General features: G+C 36.5%; 1 protein-coding gene and 1 non-coding gene across 2 annotated transcripts; both read left to right on the forward strand.

Moving 5' to 3' along the window:
• The first annotated feature begins 279 nt into the window (after positions 1-279).
• LOC116105672 (cytosolic sulfotransferase 12-like) lies at positions 280-1,506 on the forward strand. Its single transcript, XM_031392087.1, has one exon. It carries the CDS (start codon positions 280-282, stop codon positions 1,282-1,284), a length of 1,005 nt encoding a protein of 334 aa, XP_031247947.1. The 3' UTR covers positions 1,285-1,506.
• Positions 1,507-16,388: 14,882 nt separating this feature from the next.
• LOC116105785 lies at positions 16,389-16,495 on the forward strand. Its single transcript, XR_004124160.1, has one exon. It is a non-coding gene; the product is annotated as a small nucleolar RNA R71 (small nucleolar RNA).
• The last annotated feature ends 523 nt before the right edge of the window (positions 16,496-17,018 follow it).

The following is a 17,018-nucleotide window of genomic DNA, read 5'->3' on the forward strand; positions in this document are numbered from 1 at the left end:
TATATGTATATCTTCTCCTTCTGTGATCCGTTCACCTAATTTGATTATTTATTTCTCCTTTATGGTGTTAGGTGGGAATATTGTTTCTCTATTTGCTTCTACAGTCGTCTTTCTTAACCAGAAATTAAAAGATTCGTGTAAAGATATTGTGTGATGTATTATGAAATTTTAAATTTAACTATTGATAGTGGAGTATTATTCATTATATTATATAAATGTAAGAAACTCTGCTGCCCAAAGAGGGATTAAGATCACAACTACTAAGCATTTTCTGAAATCATGCCTACAGAGAACGTTGGAACTTCGACCGACGATCTTCCTAAATACTTGCAGGAACATTGCCTGACCCAAGAATGCCACCAATTGTTATCTTCCCTTCCTTCCGAAACCGGTTGGGTTGCCGATCATCTCTATCAATACCAAGGTTTTTGGCACCACGTTAGGCAATTGCAAGGAGTTCTAACATGTCGGAATCACCTCCAAGCTCAAGATTCAGACATCCTCCTTGTCTCCACTCCTAAGGCGGGCACCACTTGGTTAAAGGCTATAATATTTGCCCTAGTCAACCGTTTGCGCTATGTTGATGATCCTCAACAACACCCTTTGCTCACAAACAACCCTCACGAGCTTGTCCCATTCTTGGAACTTCAACTATACGTTGATAATCAGGTTCCTGATCTCACCAACTTAGCCACTCCAAGGCTCTTTGCAACTCACCTTCCATTTGTCTTATTGCCTACATCTGTCAAGGACTCGACCTGTAAAGTTGTTTATTTGTGTAGAAACCCTAAAGACACTTTTGTGTCACTTTGGCATTTTGCGAACAAGTTAAGACCTGCAGAAAAGGGTAAGAATTGTCTTGAAGAGATTTTCGATAGATTTTGCAGGGGAGTGAGCATATGTGGACCCTTTTGGGATCATGTTTTGGGCTACTGGAAGGCGAGCTTGGAATTTCCTGAAAGGGTAATGTTCTTGAAGTATGAGGACATGAAAGAAGAGCCAGAAGTTCATGTGAGGAGGTTGGCGGAGTTCTTGGGGTGCCCATTTTCGGCTGAAGAGGAGAGAAAAGGTTTGGTGGATTCTATCTTGAAATTATGTAGTTTCGATAATTTGAGTAATTTGGAGGTAAACAGAAGCGGAAAAATGTCGTCGGGTGAAGCGTATAACGTCTTCTTTAGGAGAGGAGAAATTGGAGATTCAGAGAATCTTCTTACCTCTGAGATGATAGAACGGCTTGATCAAATTACGGAACAGAAGTGGCATGGATTTGGGTTAAAATTTTAATTTAACCAATTTAAATATTGTAATATTTACTATCATGCAGGCGTACATAGTCGTGGTTTTTGAGGCGTCCAGTGTTAATGTAAGTGTGCTACGTAAATTAAATAATGGCAAAGTAATACTAAGGTGCTGGGTAATAATTACCCGTTTAAGCCTTTGAATTACCTTCCAAACTTAATTATCTGCCCTTTAAATGAAAATTTTCAAATTTTAACTTTTATATATGAAGCGATGTATGTTTGTTTTGAAAGTGCATATCATGATATTCTCAATCATATAAAAATCACATGACCTCCAAGTTAATATCATGTAATATCACTTGGTTGAAAATAAAAATTGAGATGTATAATATATATTTTTAATTAATTATAGGAAAAAAAAAAAAACATCCTTTAGAGGAGAGTACAAGAATTCTGAATTTCTGATGCACTAATTTGATGTTGTAATTGACAGTCAATGGCGACAGTCTGGCGCCAACAGTTTCATTTTACATTTGTATCCTGCAGCTCAAATCTGCAAACGTGAGCTCGGTTGTGTGTTCGATAACTATTTGATTCGACTTGATAACAAATTATTTGTGAATAGTTTAATATTTGTTCGATAATATATTCGATTTGAGTTCGAATATAGAATATTCGTTCGATTATATTCGCGAATATGATACGTTCGACTGATCCATCCGTTCGCAAACAACATGTTCTATTATCCGTTCGTTTATGTTCGAAAAACATAGTATACATTATTATATATATTTATATTTTTTTTCATTTTTATATTATATTGGTTTAGTTTGGATGAATTTTTTTTAATGGTAATCAATAATAAAATATTATGATGCTTTTGTTTTTCTTATATATATAATATGTTTGGATTTTTTTTTTTCAAATGTCATCAATAATTAAATATATAACTATATAACATTTTAATTAAAAAATAATAAATTATTATGATACATAGCATGACTTAATAACATAATAACTTCATATTTTTTCAAATGTAATCAATAATTAAATATTATGAGATAGCATTTCAATTAATAAATAATAAATATAGTAGGGTAAATTGATGAACATAACATATTGTATATTCAAGTGATGTATAGCATGAAAAATTTAATAACATAATAGCTTAATTAAATATAGTATGGTAAATTGATGAACATAACATATTATATAATCAAGTGATATATAGTATGACAAGTTTAATAACATAATAGCTTAATTAAACTTAAATTAATCACACATTTGTATTGATCATATATTACAATAGACCCTCATACCACTATGAATTTATGGGTGTTAATACAAAATATATATGTAGACAATAATGATAATATATATTATATAAATATATATATATATATATATATTAATATAGCTTAATTAAATATAGTATGGTAAATTGATGAACATAACATATATATAATCAAGTGATATATAGTATGATAAGTTATAACTAATAGCTTAATTAAACTAAATTAATCACACATTTGTATTGATCATATATTACATAGCCCCTCATACCACTATGAATTTATGGGTGTTACACAAAATATATATTGTAGACAGTAATGATAAAAATATATATATATAAATTTAATAACATATTAATCAATGATGATATACTTAGGTAATAATTTTGTATATACACAATTCCCCACACACACACACACACCCACACACACACACACATATATAACAAATTAATCACACAGATGTTGATTATATATACATAGACCCTCATGCCACTATGCCACTATGAATTTGTAGGTGTTGATATAAAATAATATACAGATAATAACGATAATATATATATATATATTATAATATATATATAATATATATATACAATTAATCACACATATGTATTGATCATATATACATAGACCCTCATTCTACTATGAATTTATGAGTGTTGATACAAAATATATAAGTAGACATTTAAAATATTTATAATAATTTATGTAATGATAATATATATAACAAATTAATCATACATATGTATTGATCATTTATTATAATAGATCCTCATTCTACTATGAATTTATGAGTGTTGATACAAAATATATACGTAGAAATTTAAAATATTTATAATAATTTATGTAATGGTTATATATATATATATATATATATATATATACCCAAACCCAATTCCACATTTTCCCTTACCCAACCTAGCCCAAATTTTAAAACAAAAATCCTAACCCAATCCCATATTTTCCCTTACCCACCCAGCCCAAATTTTAAAACAAAAATCCAAACCTAATTCCACATTTTCCCTTACCTGGCCCAAAATCCAAATCCAATTCCACATTATCCCTTTTGCAAATTGCGACAACCTCACTCACAGTCCTAATTTTTTCTGCAATTTTGAGCTTCCTTAATGCCTCAACGCAACAACGCTAGCACCTCAGCACTCAACAGTTAGCTTTAGCCCCCATCAAATTGAGAAGGCCAGAGAATGAATTTTATTTCAAAATCATTATCCAATTCTTGCATTATCATCAGCTTACAATGAAAATGAAATCAATTTTTGCATAAACAAATCGATGACAAGGAGTGAGAGGTCACGGCTGTTTTTACTGACATCCATGCTAAAAGAGAGAGGCAAACGATCTTGGCCACAACACAGGTTGCACTTTTTGCTTATAAAAATGTTTATTTCTAAAATTTGTTTAAGATTTATGCTGATGTTTGGTAGTGCCCGTGAATTTGTGTTTGTATCTGAATGTGAATATATATTCTTAATGTTTCTACATATGCGCTATACATTATTCACATTGTGGGCAAAGATTAGATTAGATTGTTAATCAAACGATCACAAACTTATCGTTTTGTTAATCGAACGAACTTGAACAACCATTTTGTGTTCATTCAAGTTCGAACATGATTTCGAACACCCATTGGTGCTTATCGAACGAGTTTCGAATGGGGGTATTCGTTCGTGTTCGGTTTGTTTGCAAGCCTAAGCTCAACCAAGAACCCATTTTTTTTTTTTTTTTTTTAATGGCCAAGGATATGTGGGTCAGGTTACACACACCTCAATTAATTTCTCAAAACTGAGATTATCAGCTAAGCAAGAGTTCCAATGACTGCTCTTATTAGCAATCAAAGATAGACTCAAACTCAAAACCTCTTAAGTAATACATTCAAAAGTCCTTATCGAACCACTCAATCATCTAGCGGTAGTTAACTAAACTAAGAACCCATTGCATAATGCAAGGTTTAATTTTTTTTTTTCTTTTTTGGTGACCAAGGGTGTCCGGGCCAACTTGTGCACATCTCCACTAATCCCCCGAGGCCCTGAAGTTGATAACCGGATAAATCTCTTTAATGGTCACCCCTATTAACAACCCAGATAGATTAACTCCTAAGTAATACACCTAAGAATCATAGTTGACCGCTTTCATTTACTATTCAAAAGGAGAATCCCTTTTTAAAGTAGCCACATTCAAATGGAACTTTCAAGTAAAATCCTACTTTCCTATCTTCCTCATAAAATGCCCAACTGCTAGGAAAGGGGNTTTTTATCTTGATGTAAATAATGTAAATGATAAATATTTGTGAAACATCTTTTGGAATATTCCACCCTATAAATATCTTTCGATTGTGTATTTTATGGATAAATTCCTAAAGTTTTGAAATTATATGTTTGGATCCTGCATGATATTTTATATGCATGTTTTGGATATTATTATTATTATCCTTACACATGTTGTTTTTCCTAAATACAACTCGTTCTCCAAACATGTATCCCTGGGATTCTCATTGAGGGATATTCAGAGGATACCTGACTGGAGGGGGGTTTTACACTATGGGCTTGAAAAATTTCAATATGCCCTCCTAATATGTAAAATTTTTTTGGCCCCTATATTTATTGTCTATTTCGTATAAAATAGAGGGTTTTGGATATTTATCAGGGGCTTAAAAAAAATTGGGTTTTGGGGGGGGGGGGGGGGGGGGGTGGGGGGGTGTGGGGTGGTGGTGTTTGGGAGCAGGCCTAGGACTGATCCTAGGCCCAGGCCTTGGAGGAGGAACCGAACTTGGGCTCGGGCCCTCCTCCATGGACTTGGTCCGGTTTTGGGACCAGACCTCACAAGGACCGGTCCTAGGCCCGGTTTTTTGGGTCTAGGCCTAAATTCCCACCTTTATTGGAAACTAACCTAATATAAAACCTAAGATCTAGCACAAAATAATTGTGAATATTAAAAAAATAATTAAAAATCTAACCTCCGCTAGCAATCCATGTGACTTGCCTCCTAAGGGATTCACGTTATTTTCTCCCTTTCAAGGGTTCTTCTCTTTTGAGGAATTTTCACCACAAAAGTTATGATGGACAACTTTGGTCTTGTGTTACTATATTTATAGTAGCAAACCCTATAGAGAAAATATATGCGCATGGGATCCTTAGGGATCTCTAATTCCTTCCATAGTAGGATTCCAATAAAAACAACTTTCTTATCGGACTAGAACTAATCTATAATATTCTTATTATATCCTAATTTAATGAGGATATCATGAACTTCTACTTAATTGCAATAATCCTTGTCAACACATTAAATTTACTCCTAAAGAGTAGAGAATTAAAAGTGAGACTATTTTCATTACAATTTACACTAATTAGTCATTTTACAATTTACTACACTATATTCCACATGAACTACTTGATTCATTTAAATATTTAATCACTTGATTTTATAATCTAATTGGACTTTAAAAAAAATTCCGAAAACATATTGTTGTGTGTGATTTTTCCTTTAAGCTCGGAGAGGTCAGAGTTCCGCAAGGCTGTAATTCGATACAGAATCAGTTCGGCTCAACACTTGTTCGACCCAACATAAGCTCGTCGAGATATAGCTCGACCTAGCATAAGCTAGTTGCGATAAAGCTTGACAGTTGTTCGAGTAGATCACAGATAAGCTCAGATCCTGGATGTTTCGAAAGAGATCAGATCAACAGTAATGATAACGCGATTTTAGTGCTCAATCGTGAGAATATCGGAGTTGCATTTTTATCTTGATTGTAATTTCTTTAATTTTGCTCTTTCTTTTGTAAAAAAATTGTATATAAACCCTTCCAACGATGGAAGAGGGGTTAGCAAATTGTTCTAAGCATAATACTATTTTCTTGTAAGCTTTCTAAGCAATAAGAAAAATATTGGACGTAGGCTCAAGGTTAGAACATACCGAACCACTTTAAAAAACTAATTGTGTTATTTACATTATTGTTCTTACTTTCATATTTCATTGCTGATTATCTTTAATCACGCACACATCAGTTCTAGTTCTACCAATGTCAATTGGATCACTTTAGTTGGTTTAATTCTTGCATCAACATTTTGGCGCTAGAAAAAAGGGCCTCTGCTTACTTTCAACACTTCCGACAAACAATTCCAATGACAACCGATCACCTGAGATTCACAATGGTTAGTATCAGATCCAAAACCACCACTAGAAACCATGACAATGTGGAAGCCGCCCACCAGGAGGTACATCAAGACATTACTGCATGCCGACCAGTAGTATCGCCGGTGCAACATGTCGCAAATTAACTAGGGGCAGGGACCTCAAATCCTGAGAGCGTCTAGTTGATGGAGATGATAAGGACGATGGTTGCATAAGCGGTGCAACAAAACGTGGTTAAATTAAGAAACGAGCGATTGGCCAATAGGGACCTCGATTAGCCATTCTTCACGGAGGTGACTCTAACAAGTCAGAATGGCTTGACCAATGACCAATCTGGCTTGTCGGCATCAAAGACCGATCACAATCCCTGATGTTGTAGGGCACCTCCCACTCATGAGTGTGAGTACCAAGGGCAAATCAACCCCGGAAGGCAACCAGGTAAGCAGCCCATGGGAGAAAACGTGGACAATGGTCGCCAAGGGGATGCTCTTCCTAAGCGACAACATGCCCAACGCCAGCATGTCGGTTTTAACCCATGCCAAAGGCGAGCTCAAAATCTTGCAAGCACGCGAGATCAGTCATGCACACCAATTTGGCAACAATCGACGTTCCGGTTTTAACCAACATCACAAGCAACACACCGACGAGTATGTTAGCCATCATGACTCCACCTCGAGCACCAATGAGCACGATAGATCAGGCTCACAAACAACTGATCTCCAAACTCACCTACACGAGGTAAGGTTGAACAGAGCTCACAGCTATAATACTCCTAATGAAGAGGATTTAGATCGAGTGTAGAGAATGCTTGACGATCTAAGAGCCCGCAAGAATAATTCGGCGGAAGAGATAGTAAATTTTCCATTCATGGAGTTAGTTCATCATACCTCGCCTCCCTAGGGATTCACGACATCAGAGAGCAAGTTCGACGGGAAAGGGGATCTTAGAGACCATCTTGACTCTTTTAATGACTTGATGGAGCTGCATCAGGTCTCTGACTTGGCAAAGTGCCGCTGTTTCATAGTCACTTTAGTAGGGGATGCCAAGATGTGGTACAAGAGGCTCAAGGTGAATTCAATACAGTCTTGACAATAGTTCTCCTCGTTATACTTACAACAATTCCAAGCAAGGAGATAGTTCGCAATGCCGCTCAACTATTTGAGCAATATTCGTCAGGAAAGAGACGAAACTCTGACCTCGTATTTAACGAGGTTCTAGAATGAACAAACAAAGGTCGCGGATGCACTTGAGGAATCAATCTGGACTTTGCTAATAGCAGGAATAAGGTCGCAGATAGAACTGTGGAAAGAGCTTCAAAGCAAAGACCATATAAGCTTGGAAAAGTTCAATCGAATGGTCGTCAAACATCAGTGAGTAGAATGCTCGCTGGCTGCCTTAGCAAGAAGCTTAACCAAAAGAGCCCCTGAAAGGCGACAAGATCGCCCAACAAACAAGAGAAGAGGCCAAGATCACAATGATAGGGACCGAAATAGGTTTCAAAAAAGCCAGAAAACAGAATCCCACGGGGAAAGGCAACATTTTCTACAGTATGTAGAGTGCACCCCCTGACTCAAGATGTAGTTCACATCTATGAAATCTCTTGCGAGGCTAGAAAACTGTCCGTGCTAGAAAGAATGAGGGGGGCACCAGGCAGAAGAGATTGCAAAAAATACTATAGGTACCACCGAGACATCGGGCACAACACTAATGAGTGCCGAGCTTTGAAAGACGCCATCGAGGATTTGATCAAAAGAGGCCACTTGAAAGAATTTGTCAAGGAGGAGCCAACTCGTGAAAACTATAAGAATTCATGCTTAGAAAGGGTAAAATTGGTATAAAACATGGTATAAGGTCATATGACATGTTATTGAAACTAAAAAGGGAGAAATTGTTACCTTTTATGCTTTACAACTTTTATAACTTGAAAAGGAGTTCAAGATCTTCAACAAATTTGATGAAAATCCTCACAGTAAAGTCCACCCCAAGATGAAAAAAGAGAGTCGGCCATGAGAGCTCAAGAGAGTGAGATTTTCAATCAAAATGAAAATTAGATTAAATTTGGGAATATCACTTATTTATATACAAGGACCATTTTGCTATAGTTTGAAATTGTTTTCAAGTCCTTGAATTAATATGAATCCTATATTAACACTTAATACAAATTCAATATTATTTTCAAGTCCTTGAAATAATTTCAATTTAGTATTAACTCTTAATATTAAATCATTATTGATCTTAAGTCCTTGAAACAGTTTCAATTTAATATTAACTCTTTAATATTATATCCTTGATTTAAACAAATTTATAATCAAGGCATATAAAATAATCCTGTTTAATATTTAACCCATTATTGAATCCAATTCCATAATATATTTTAGTCCATCATTGAATCTAATCCAATAATGACCAAATTACCTTATTACCCTTGGTAAGTGCTAGCTTCCCATGAGTAATCATTTCTCATCAATACATAAATTCGGATGCACACGTTTACATCTGAACATCGTTAACCTTTAACGATATGTATTACTTTCTCTCCTCATACTTAGTTTTTAGGTGTGACCACTTAGGTTCACCGTGACCTAGCCGTGGGCCCAATATCACAATCCGATATGTTTCGTCATAACTCTTTATGATCAAAACTCCTGCCGATCATGATAGGCATCTAGCAATGCTCCATAACCCCTAAGCCATAGTGAAGTTAAACTCCAATGAACCTTTTTTCACGATCGTACATTTTATGTAATAAAATCCCTCTGTCGTCTAATCCTGATTAAGTATAGGTTCATGGTATGTCAAAACCCTTAACTTAATCTTTATCTGAATTGTCAATCAATACAATGGAACGTGTCATCATGAAACTCCTTTTTCATATGACTATTTTGTACTCTGGCCAGAGATTTTCTTTTTCCAATGTTTATTGACAATCGTCTGGCAACTAAGGACCAAACTATTTTGAGTCAACGGATCCCATCTTGACCATTACTTTTCCTCGCACATGAATAACTTATGACCAAACTAGTTTCTTACACAAAAAATGACTAGTCTCATGTATATACACAATATGAATCATATGCATCATATGTCGAGTCCTACCGTGATGTCTCAGGTCTAAGGATCAGTGGTACACTAGTACGATCTTACGATATATCATTGACCACATTCTAAATGTCCATCTGATTCATCATAATCGGTCATATTCGATAAACAGTTCACCAACCTTTTATCCATGCTAATGCCCTAGTGGTATACCTCTTATAATCACCCACACTAATACCATCACATGATATTCAAAGGAGGCATTCAGCATGCCTACTATTCAATGTTATTGCCCAATTAACATTACTTACGTCAGGAATGCTTCGATGATTTGATATTTTAAAGATTCGTATCATCCGGACATTTCACATGCATTATAAATAGTATAAATGAAGCAGTAAACAACAAGTGAAATCATAACTCTTTCTTCCATTCTCAAAAAAGTATTTACAAGATATAATGCCCTACAACCGACAACATGATTGGTTCCTAGGGCATACACTAACAAAAACCCAAGCGAGCAGAATAATCAGATCCAACAAACCCAACCGAACAACTATGTATTGGTGGGAATGATCTATGGGGGACCCGATATTGCAAGGAGCTCCAGGTGCTCTTATGAGCAATATGCACAGGAGGCCAGGACATACTTGGTCTCCTAAGTAATGAATTGTGAGCAAACGCCGCTGAAACGGCCCAAGATAGAAAACGAGGTGATAGGGTTCACCAAGGAAGAATGTGAACAATCTCCTCATCACAACCATTATGCGATTGTAATCGCATCAAGGATCAACAATGCCCGAGTACTTAGGGTAATTGATGCGTTGTTACTACAACATGCAATGATAGCAAGTGCACTAGTCGCACAAAGTAATAGAGTGATGAGTGAGTATTGTTCCCATGAGGATTGATTGTTAAGCACTAGTTTTCCTAAGTGTTTTTCAAGTTGGAGAAACCGAATTTGTTTGGATTAATGAGAGAGATTAAAACTAAAACTAAAACAAAACTTACTAAGTATTAAAAACTAATTAATGAAGGCAAGATTTAAAGGCAAGAGTAATATCAATTTAAACAAACGGTTAGGGTTTTCACTTCATTCGGACTCTATGGATGAATTCTACGGATTATGCTATTTTCACACTCACATGCACGGATTGTAAATTGAATTCTCGAAGTTGTCAAACATACCTTCTTAGGCCATGAATTCCTACTTTTCCCTATTAAACTTCTGCACCCAACAATTTGAAGAATAATAGATCCAAGTTCAATAAGCTAATGGAATCCTAGATTGATTTCATTGATTCTCAAATCTATCTCTAGCATTCAATACTACAATGGTGATTACCCAAGAAGCTCAAAATGATTCATTTCTCAATCTCATCATATTCATCAAATAAAATCAATAAAAACAGAATAACCACACAATCTATGCAATAGAATATGAGAATAACAATAATCAATTGCTTAACCCATAGAAATCTGAGTTACAATCAAAACCCTAACCCAAAATGGGTTAGTTCATAGCTAAATCAACACAAACAGCAAGTAAAACAGTAAAGGTAGCATTCAACATATTGAAATAAAAAGAAAAGAAAAGAAATCTCCCCTAGTTGAAGAATCCATGAGGTTGAATCTCAAATCTTCTCACTTTCTCAACAAAAATGTCAAATCTATTCAAAACTCAAGGAAAACCAAACGAAACTAGACGAACTCCCCTTAAAATGGTAAGGTTTCTCTTAAATAGCTCACCCCAAAAGACCTAAAACTTTCCTAAAATAAAACTGTGCATTTTGGAGAAACTAAAATTCGCAGACTTCGCCGCGACGAAGAAAGAATTTCGCTGCGGCGACAAGGTAAAATGGACTCTCATGCTTAACTTCTTTCGCCGCGGCGAAGAATAGACTTCGCTGCGGCGAACCTTCATGAAGAATTCTGAAATTATAGAATTTCCCTTCACTTGCCTCTTTGCTTGAATCTTTGATCTTCGATGCTCTCCCATGGGAACAAGCTTCATAGTGCTTCAATCTGCTTTTGAACTCTCCCAAATTCTGAGATTCGCTTACTTCTGGGTCCAGAAACTTCAATTCGCTCATTATTTGCTCAAAATGTCCATTTTGGCCTGCAGCACAAAATGTATAGAATTAAGTAGCCATTCAGGCATAAATGAACTAAGAAGTATCTAAAATTCGGCCAAAAAGCCTAATTAAAATAGTATGATTCTCGGATTATCAAATACCCCCAAACTAAAGACATGCTCATCCCCGAGCATCAGGTACAAAACACAAAGAAAGAAAAACAACAAACAACCAAAAATACAAAACAACAAAACTGAAAATGAACAAACAAAAATTAGACTCAAACTCAACATAAGAATTGCCTAGAATTTACACAAGTCTCAAAAGTTTGTCGGAAAATTATTACTAGAAAATGTTCAACACTCCAAGAAGTTATAAGTTGCATCGACTATCTTTCTCTATTGGTTCCCCGAGTAGGTGATCCCCATTTCAGTCCACAATCCAACTTCCCGGATTATTTTATGTAGAATTGCAAAGTTTATCAAATGGCGGTAGACTCCATAAGCCTAAATTTCGAACTACTCTCCACTAATGAGGATTAGACATTACTAAAGATCAAAAGGTCTTTATAGGTTTGTAACATTAGGCTCGGTTAGTGGGCTTCGAAGGAAAGGAAAGGATAAACAAACAAGAGAACTCGGTTTCCTTAAAGCAAACACTAAAACTTAATCAACTTCCACTTTCTTTCTCAACCATCACTCAAGATGTCATCCATTTTACAACCCTCAACCATGTACAATTCTTATTTTTGCTACTGCAATGTAGTTCTTGAAATGGAACTTTTTTTTTTTTTTAAATAACAATAAAATTGAGGTTAATTACCCCTCTTATTCTTCTTGCCCTTCTCACAACCCCCAAACTATTCTTTTAGTTCATTCACACAACTCTCCAAGCTCTTTGTGTTTGCATTAAGTTTAGAATTCTCTTAAAGGTTGCAGACGTGTTTAGGGAAAAATGTTTTGGGAATTATTGGTTTCACAAGAAAAATAAGGCAACGATGATTTCATAAGGCTTAAATGGGTCACTAGGGATAAAATTCATGGTCGGTTGGAAAGGTTCAAACGTTGCGAAAACTGCCTAAATCACTTCCTCCATAATGTCTATTCCTAGAATTTCGCCTCAAGCACTTCTCAACTAGGTTCTAGAGTCTACCAACATTATCAAGACTTTACCTAACCACATAAAATGAATCTAAGCATGCGGAAATAATGAAAATGGTGGTTGAACCACTCAACAAACCTCAAGCAAAATTCAATCAATCAACATAAACTTGTAGCAATGCTTAACATTTTTCAACAATAAAATCCCAACAATCCTATTCTCATCATAGACTTATGTAATTCATCCTTGGCATATACAACAAAACATGAAATAAAATAAACACAAATAAAAAATTTTCAAATTTTTCCTACCCCAAAACTAAAGATGACATTGTCCCCAATGTCACATTATGCACGAATTAGGAATAGAAAAACAAAATCTACAAAGGTACGAGATAGTTCCCTGATTAATCCGTGAAGTTGAAGTTTCGCTCAACAACATGCACACCCAGTCCTTGGCTTTCTCATCACCATAATCTATAAAAAAAATTGAAATACTGTGGTGTCCACTGTGTTAGAAAAGTTCACTGACTAATATGAATATATTACAATCCTAATCTCGCCTTTACAACTACTAGGAAATTAAAACAAAATTTAAACCATCCAAAACAAAAAGCAATTTAGTTCAATGTTCGAAATGAGATACAAAAACAACTAAAACAAAGAAAATAAAATACAAAAATAGGCGTTCAGGTTCAATCTTCGGCCTCCTCCTCTCCCTCGGTATCGTCCTCTTTTGAGTCGGAGCCCATCCATTTATCTGAATCCCAGTCTTCCCATTGGAATTCCGAAGTATCAATGTTGAGCTTGTTGCAGATTATAAATCATCCTGGTCTGCTCTGCCAGCCAACCTTGACGTCGTTCCATCCGCTTCATCTTACCCATCATCTTCTGCAGCAACTTTTTCATTGTGGCTGTTAAATTGGATGAGGTTGCAGCTGTGGTGGTTCTTCTTCTTTTGGTTCCAGATCTGGGCACTTCACTGGCTGGACGTTTAAGATGCTTGTGTTAAGAACTGGGGCAGCATGGATAAGTGGCTCATCGTCAGTTGCCTCGACTCCTGCTCGAGTGCACAACTCTGTAATGAGATGTGGGAAAGGGAAACTCCCTTGCCCTGGTTTGGCTGCATGCTGAATGTTAGTCAAGATAATGTTTCCCACATCCATTCTCTTTCCTGTGGTAATAGAATAGAGCAATAATGCCTTTTCATAAGTCACTATGCTATAGTGCGTCTCCAACATCATCCTCGCACAAATAAAGTACTGCCATAACTGAGTCACCGGTGTCAAATTAGTTCCCTTAATGATCTTCCTGCCCTTCTTCGAAATCATACGAAAACTAAACAATTTCAAACAAATATCAAACAAATGAAAACACTTGGGTTGCCTCCCAAGAAGCGCTTGTTTATAGTTGGGAAGCTCGACTTTCTCAAGTCCTCATGTCAATCCGGACTATCTAAATACATCAACTCCCGAGCATTTTCCTTGCACCGAGGCTTCAATTGTTGATGATTTTTGTCACACGGGGCCTTTGTTGAGAGCTTAGCCACCCATTTCCATTCCTTGGTCATTCCTTTCATGGCTCGAACATTCTCATCGACAGCTTTCCACTTTCTTGACTTTCCTTCACCCTTTTTGAGCTAAGGTATCCGTCCCTTGTGAAGACACATGCTCGGTTGTGGCCCATCTCGGAATGGTGTAAAAATTTCTGGGTTGTGGCCCTCCTCCTTGAATTGCCTTGACTTGACTGTGCATCCTTTAATTGGCGAATTAGTATTGTTAAGTTGGGAAGTTTCAATTATTGGCTGACCTACCGAGTCAATTTTGAAACATGACTCTTGCTTTGGTGGAACTTTCAGAGACTCAAGGGCATTGAATGTCACTTCCTCATCTTGCATCCTTATGATAAACTTTCCCTCTTGAACATCAATTAAAGCTCTTCCGGTAGCCAGAAATGGTTGTCCTAGGATGAAAGGAATCTCCTTATCTTCTTCCATATGCAACATAAAGAAATTTGCCGGAAAAATAAATTTGTCCACCTTAACCAGCACATCTTCAACAATGCCTCTTGGATGCTTTATGGATCTATCTGCAAGCTGCAAGCATATGGTTGTCGGCTTCACTTCACCAATTCCTAATTTATTGAAAACAGAAAAAGGCATAAGATTTATGTTTGCACCCAGATCACATAAAACCCTATCAAATGTAATATTCCCCATAACACAAGGGATAGTGAAACTCTTTGGATCTTTAAGTTTTGGTGGCAACTTCTTCTGTAGAATGGCACTACATTGCTCCGTGAGCATCACTGTTTCCTCTTCGTCCAACTTTCTTTTATTCGACAGAATGTCCTTGAGGAATTTCGCGTAACTCGGCATCTGCGAAAGGAATATTAATATGCAGTTTCTTAAATACATCAAGAAATTTAATGAACTGCTTATCCTGTTTTTCTTTTCTAAACCTCTGAGGGAAAGGCACAGAAGGTGTGTGATTTGCCAACGCTGGTGGTATCTCGGGAAATGGCAATTTCTCCTTCTTTTGCCTTTGCTTTTCTTTCCTCTTTGGTTCATCTTCTTTAGAACTGGTTGGTTTCTCTTCAACAATTATCTCTTCATCTACTTCCTCATCGGAATCTTCCTTTTCTTTTGGGGGGCTTCCTTCTTTCCCTGATTGTTCTACCTTTTCTAAAATTGTCCCACTTCTCAAAGTTATTGCATTCACTTGCTAACGTGGGTTCGTTACCGTGTTGCTTGGTAGGGAACCCTGTGGTCTCTCATTTAGCTTATCAGCCAATTGCCCCGCTTGTACCTCCAAGTTTCGAATGGATGCCCCTTGATTTATGAAATTCGTCCTCGTCTCATTCATGAAACTTGTGGTCTCTTGCATAAATTTTCCAAACATATCCTCCAGTTTGGTCACTCTTTGCTTTCCTTGTTGATTGTTCGCCTCTGTTTGGTTGTTTGGCAATGCTCTTTGGTTCCATTGATTATTTTGCTGATTCTGTTGGTTCTAATTGCCCCAAGACAGGTTCGGATGTTTCCTCCAACCAGGATTATATGTGTTGGAGTACGGGTTGTTCGGTTGCCTTTGATTTCCTGCCAAGTAGTTAACCTGCTCCGATGATGAAGACGCTGAAGCAAACGTGTTCCCCACTTGGCATTCACTGCTCACATGACCACTTGCACAAAATTCACAAATTAGTTGAGGAGCTTAAATAGAATTTACCTGCATACTTCCCAGTTGTTTCTGAAGTGCTGTAAATTGGGCTAAGATAGCCGTGTATGCATCAACTTCATGAAGACCCATAGATTTCTTCGGTTGCACCCTGTCATTAGGTCTTTGATAGTTGTTACTTGCCAAAACTTCAAGCAACTCATGAGCTTCTTCAGGTGTCTTATTTTGTAGTGCTCCTCCCGAGGCTGCATCCACCATAGTTTGCACATTCATCATCAATCCATTATAAAATGTTTGGACTTGCATCCAAACTGGCAACCCATGATGTGGACACCTCCTCAGTAATTCTTTGTATCTCTCCCAGGCCTTATACAATGATTCCGACTCTTCATGTAGAAATGATGTGATATCATTTCTCAGCTTTACCGATTTTGCTAGAGGGAAGAATTTGGTAAGGAACTTCTGTGTTAAATCGTTCCATGTTGTGATCGTTCTTGATGGTAGTGCCATTAACCATCCTTTTGCCTTATCCCTCAATGAAAACAGGAATAGTCTCAATTCGATGGCATCATCTAACACTCCGTTTGACTTGAAAGTATCACAAATCTCCAAAAAATTGGCAATGTGTAGATTTGGATCTTCCTTCAAATCTCCCTTAAACTGTACCAACTGCTGAATTATCTGGATGATTGTTGGCTTTATCTCGAAGTTGTTGGCTTGTACCGTTGGTCTTGTTATGCTCGACCCATTGCCTTCAACTGTGGGAACTGAGAATTCCCTTAATGTTCTATTTTTTGCCATCTCAATAACTATGACCTCTGGTTCAACTGTAGCCTCTCTTTCTCTTCTTTCTCTGTTAAGTCTTCTAGCGGTTCTTTCAATCTTAGGATCAACAGGAACCACTGACTGATGTCTTGCTCTTCGCATAAACTATACAAAAAGAGAG

Source organism: Pistacia vera, unplaced genomic scaffold (genome assembly GCF_008641045.1).
Source record: "Pistacia vera cultivar Batoury unplaced genomic scaffold, PisVer_v2 Contig503, whole genome shotgun sequence".
NCBI classification, from domain to species: Eukaryota; Viridiplantae; Streptophyta; class Magnoliopsida; order Sapindales; family Anacardiaceae; genus Pistacia; species Pistacia vera.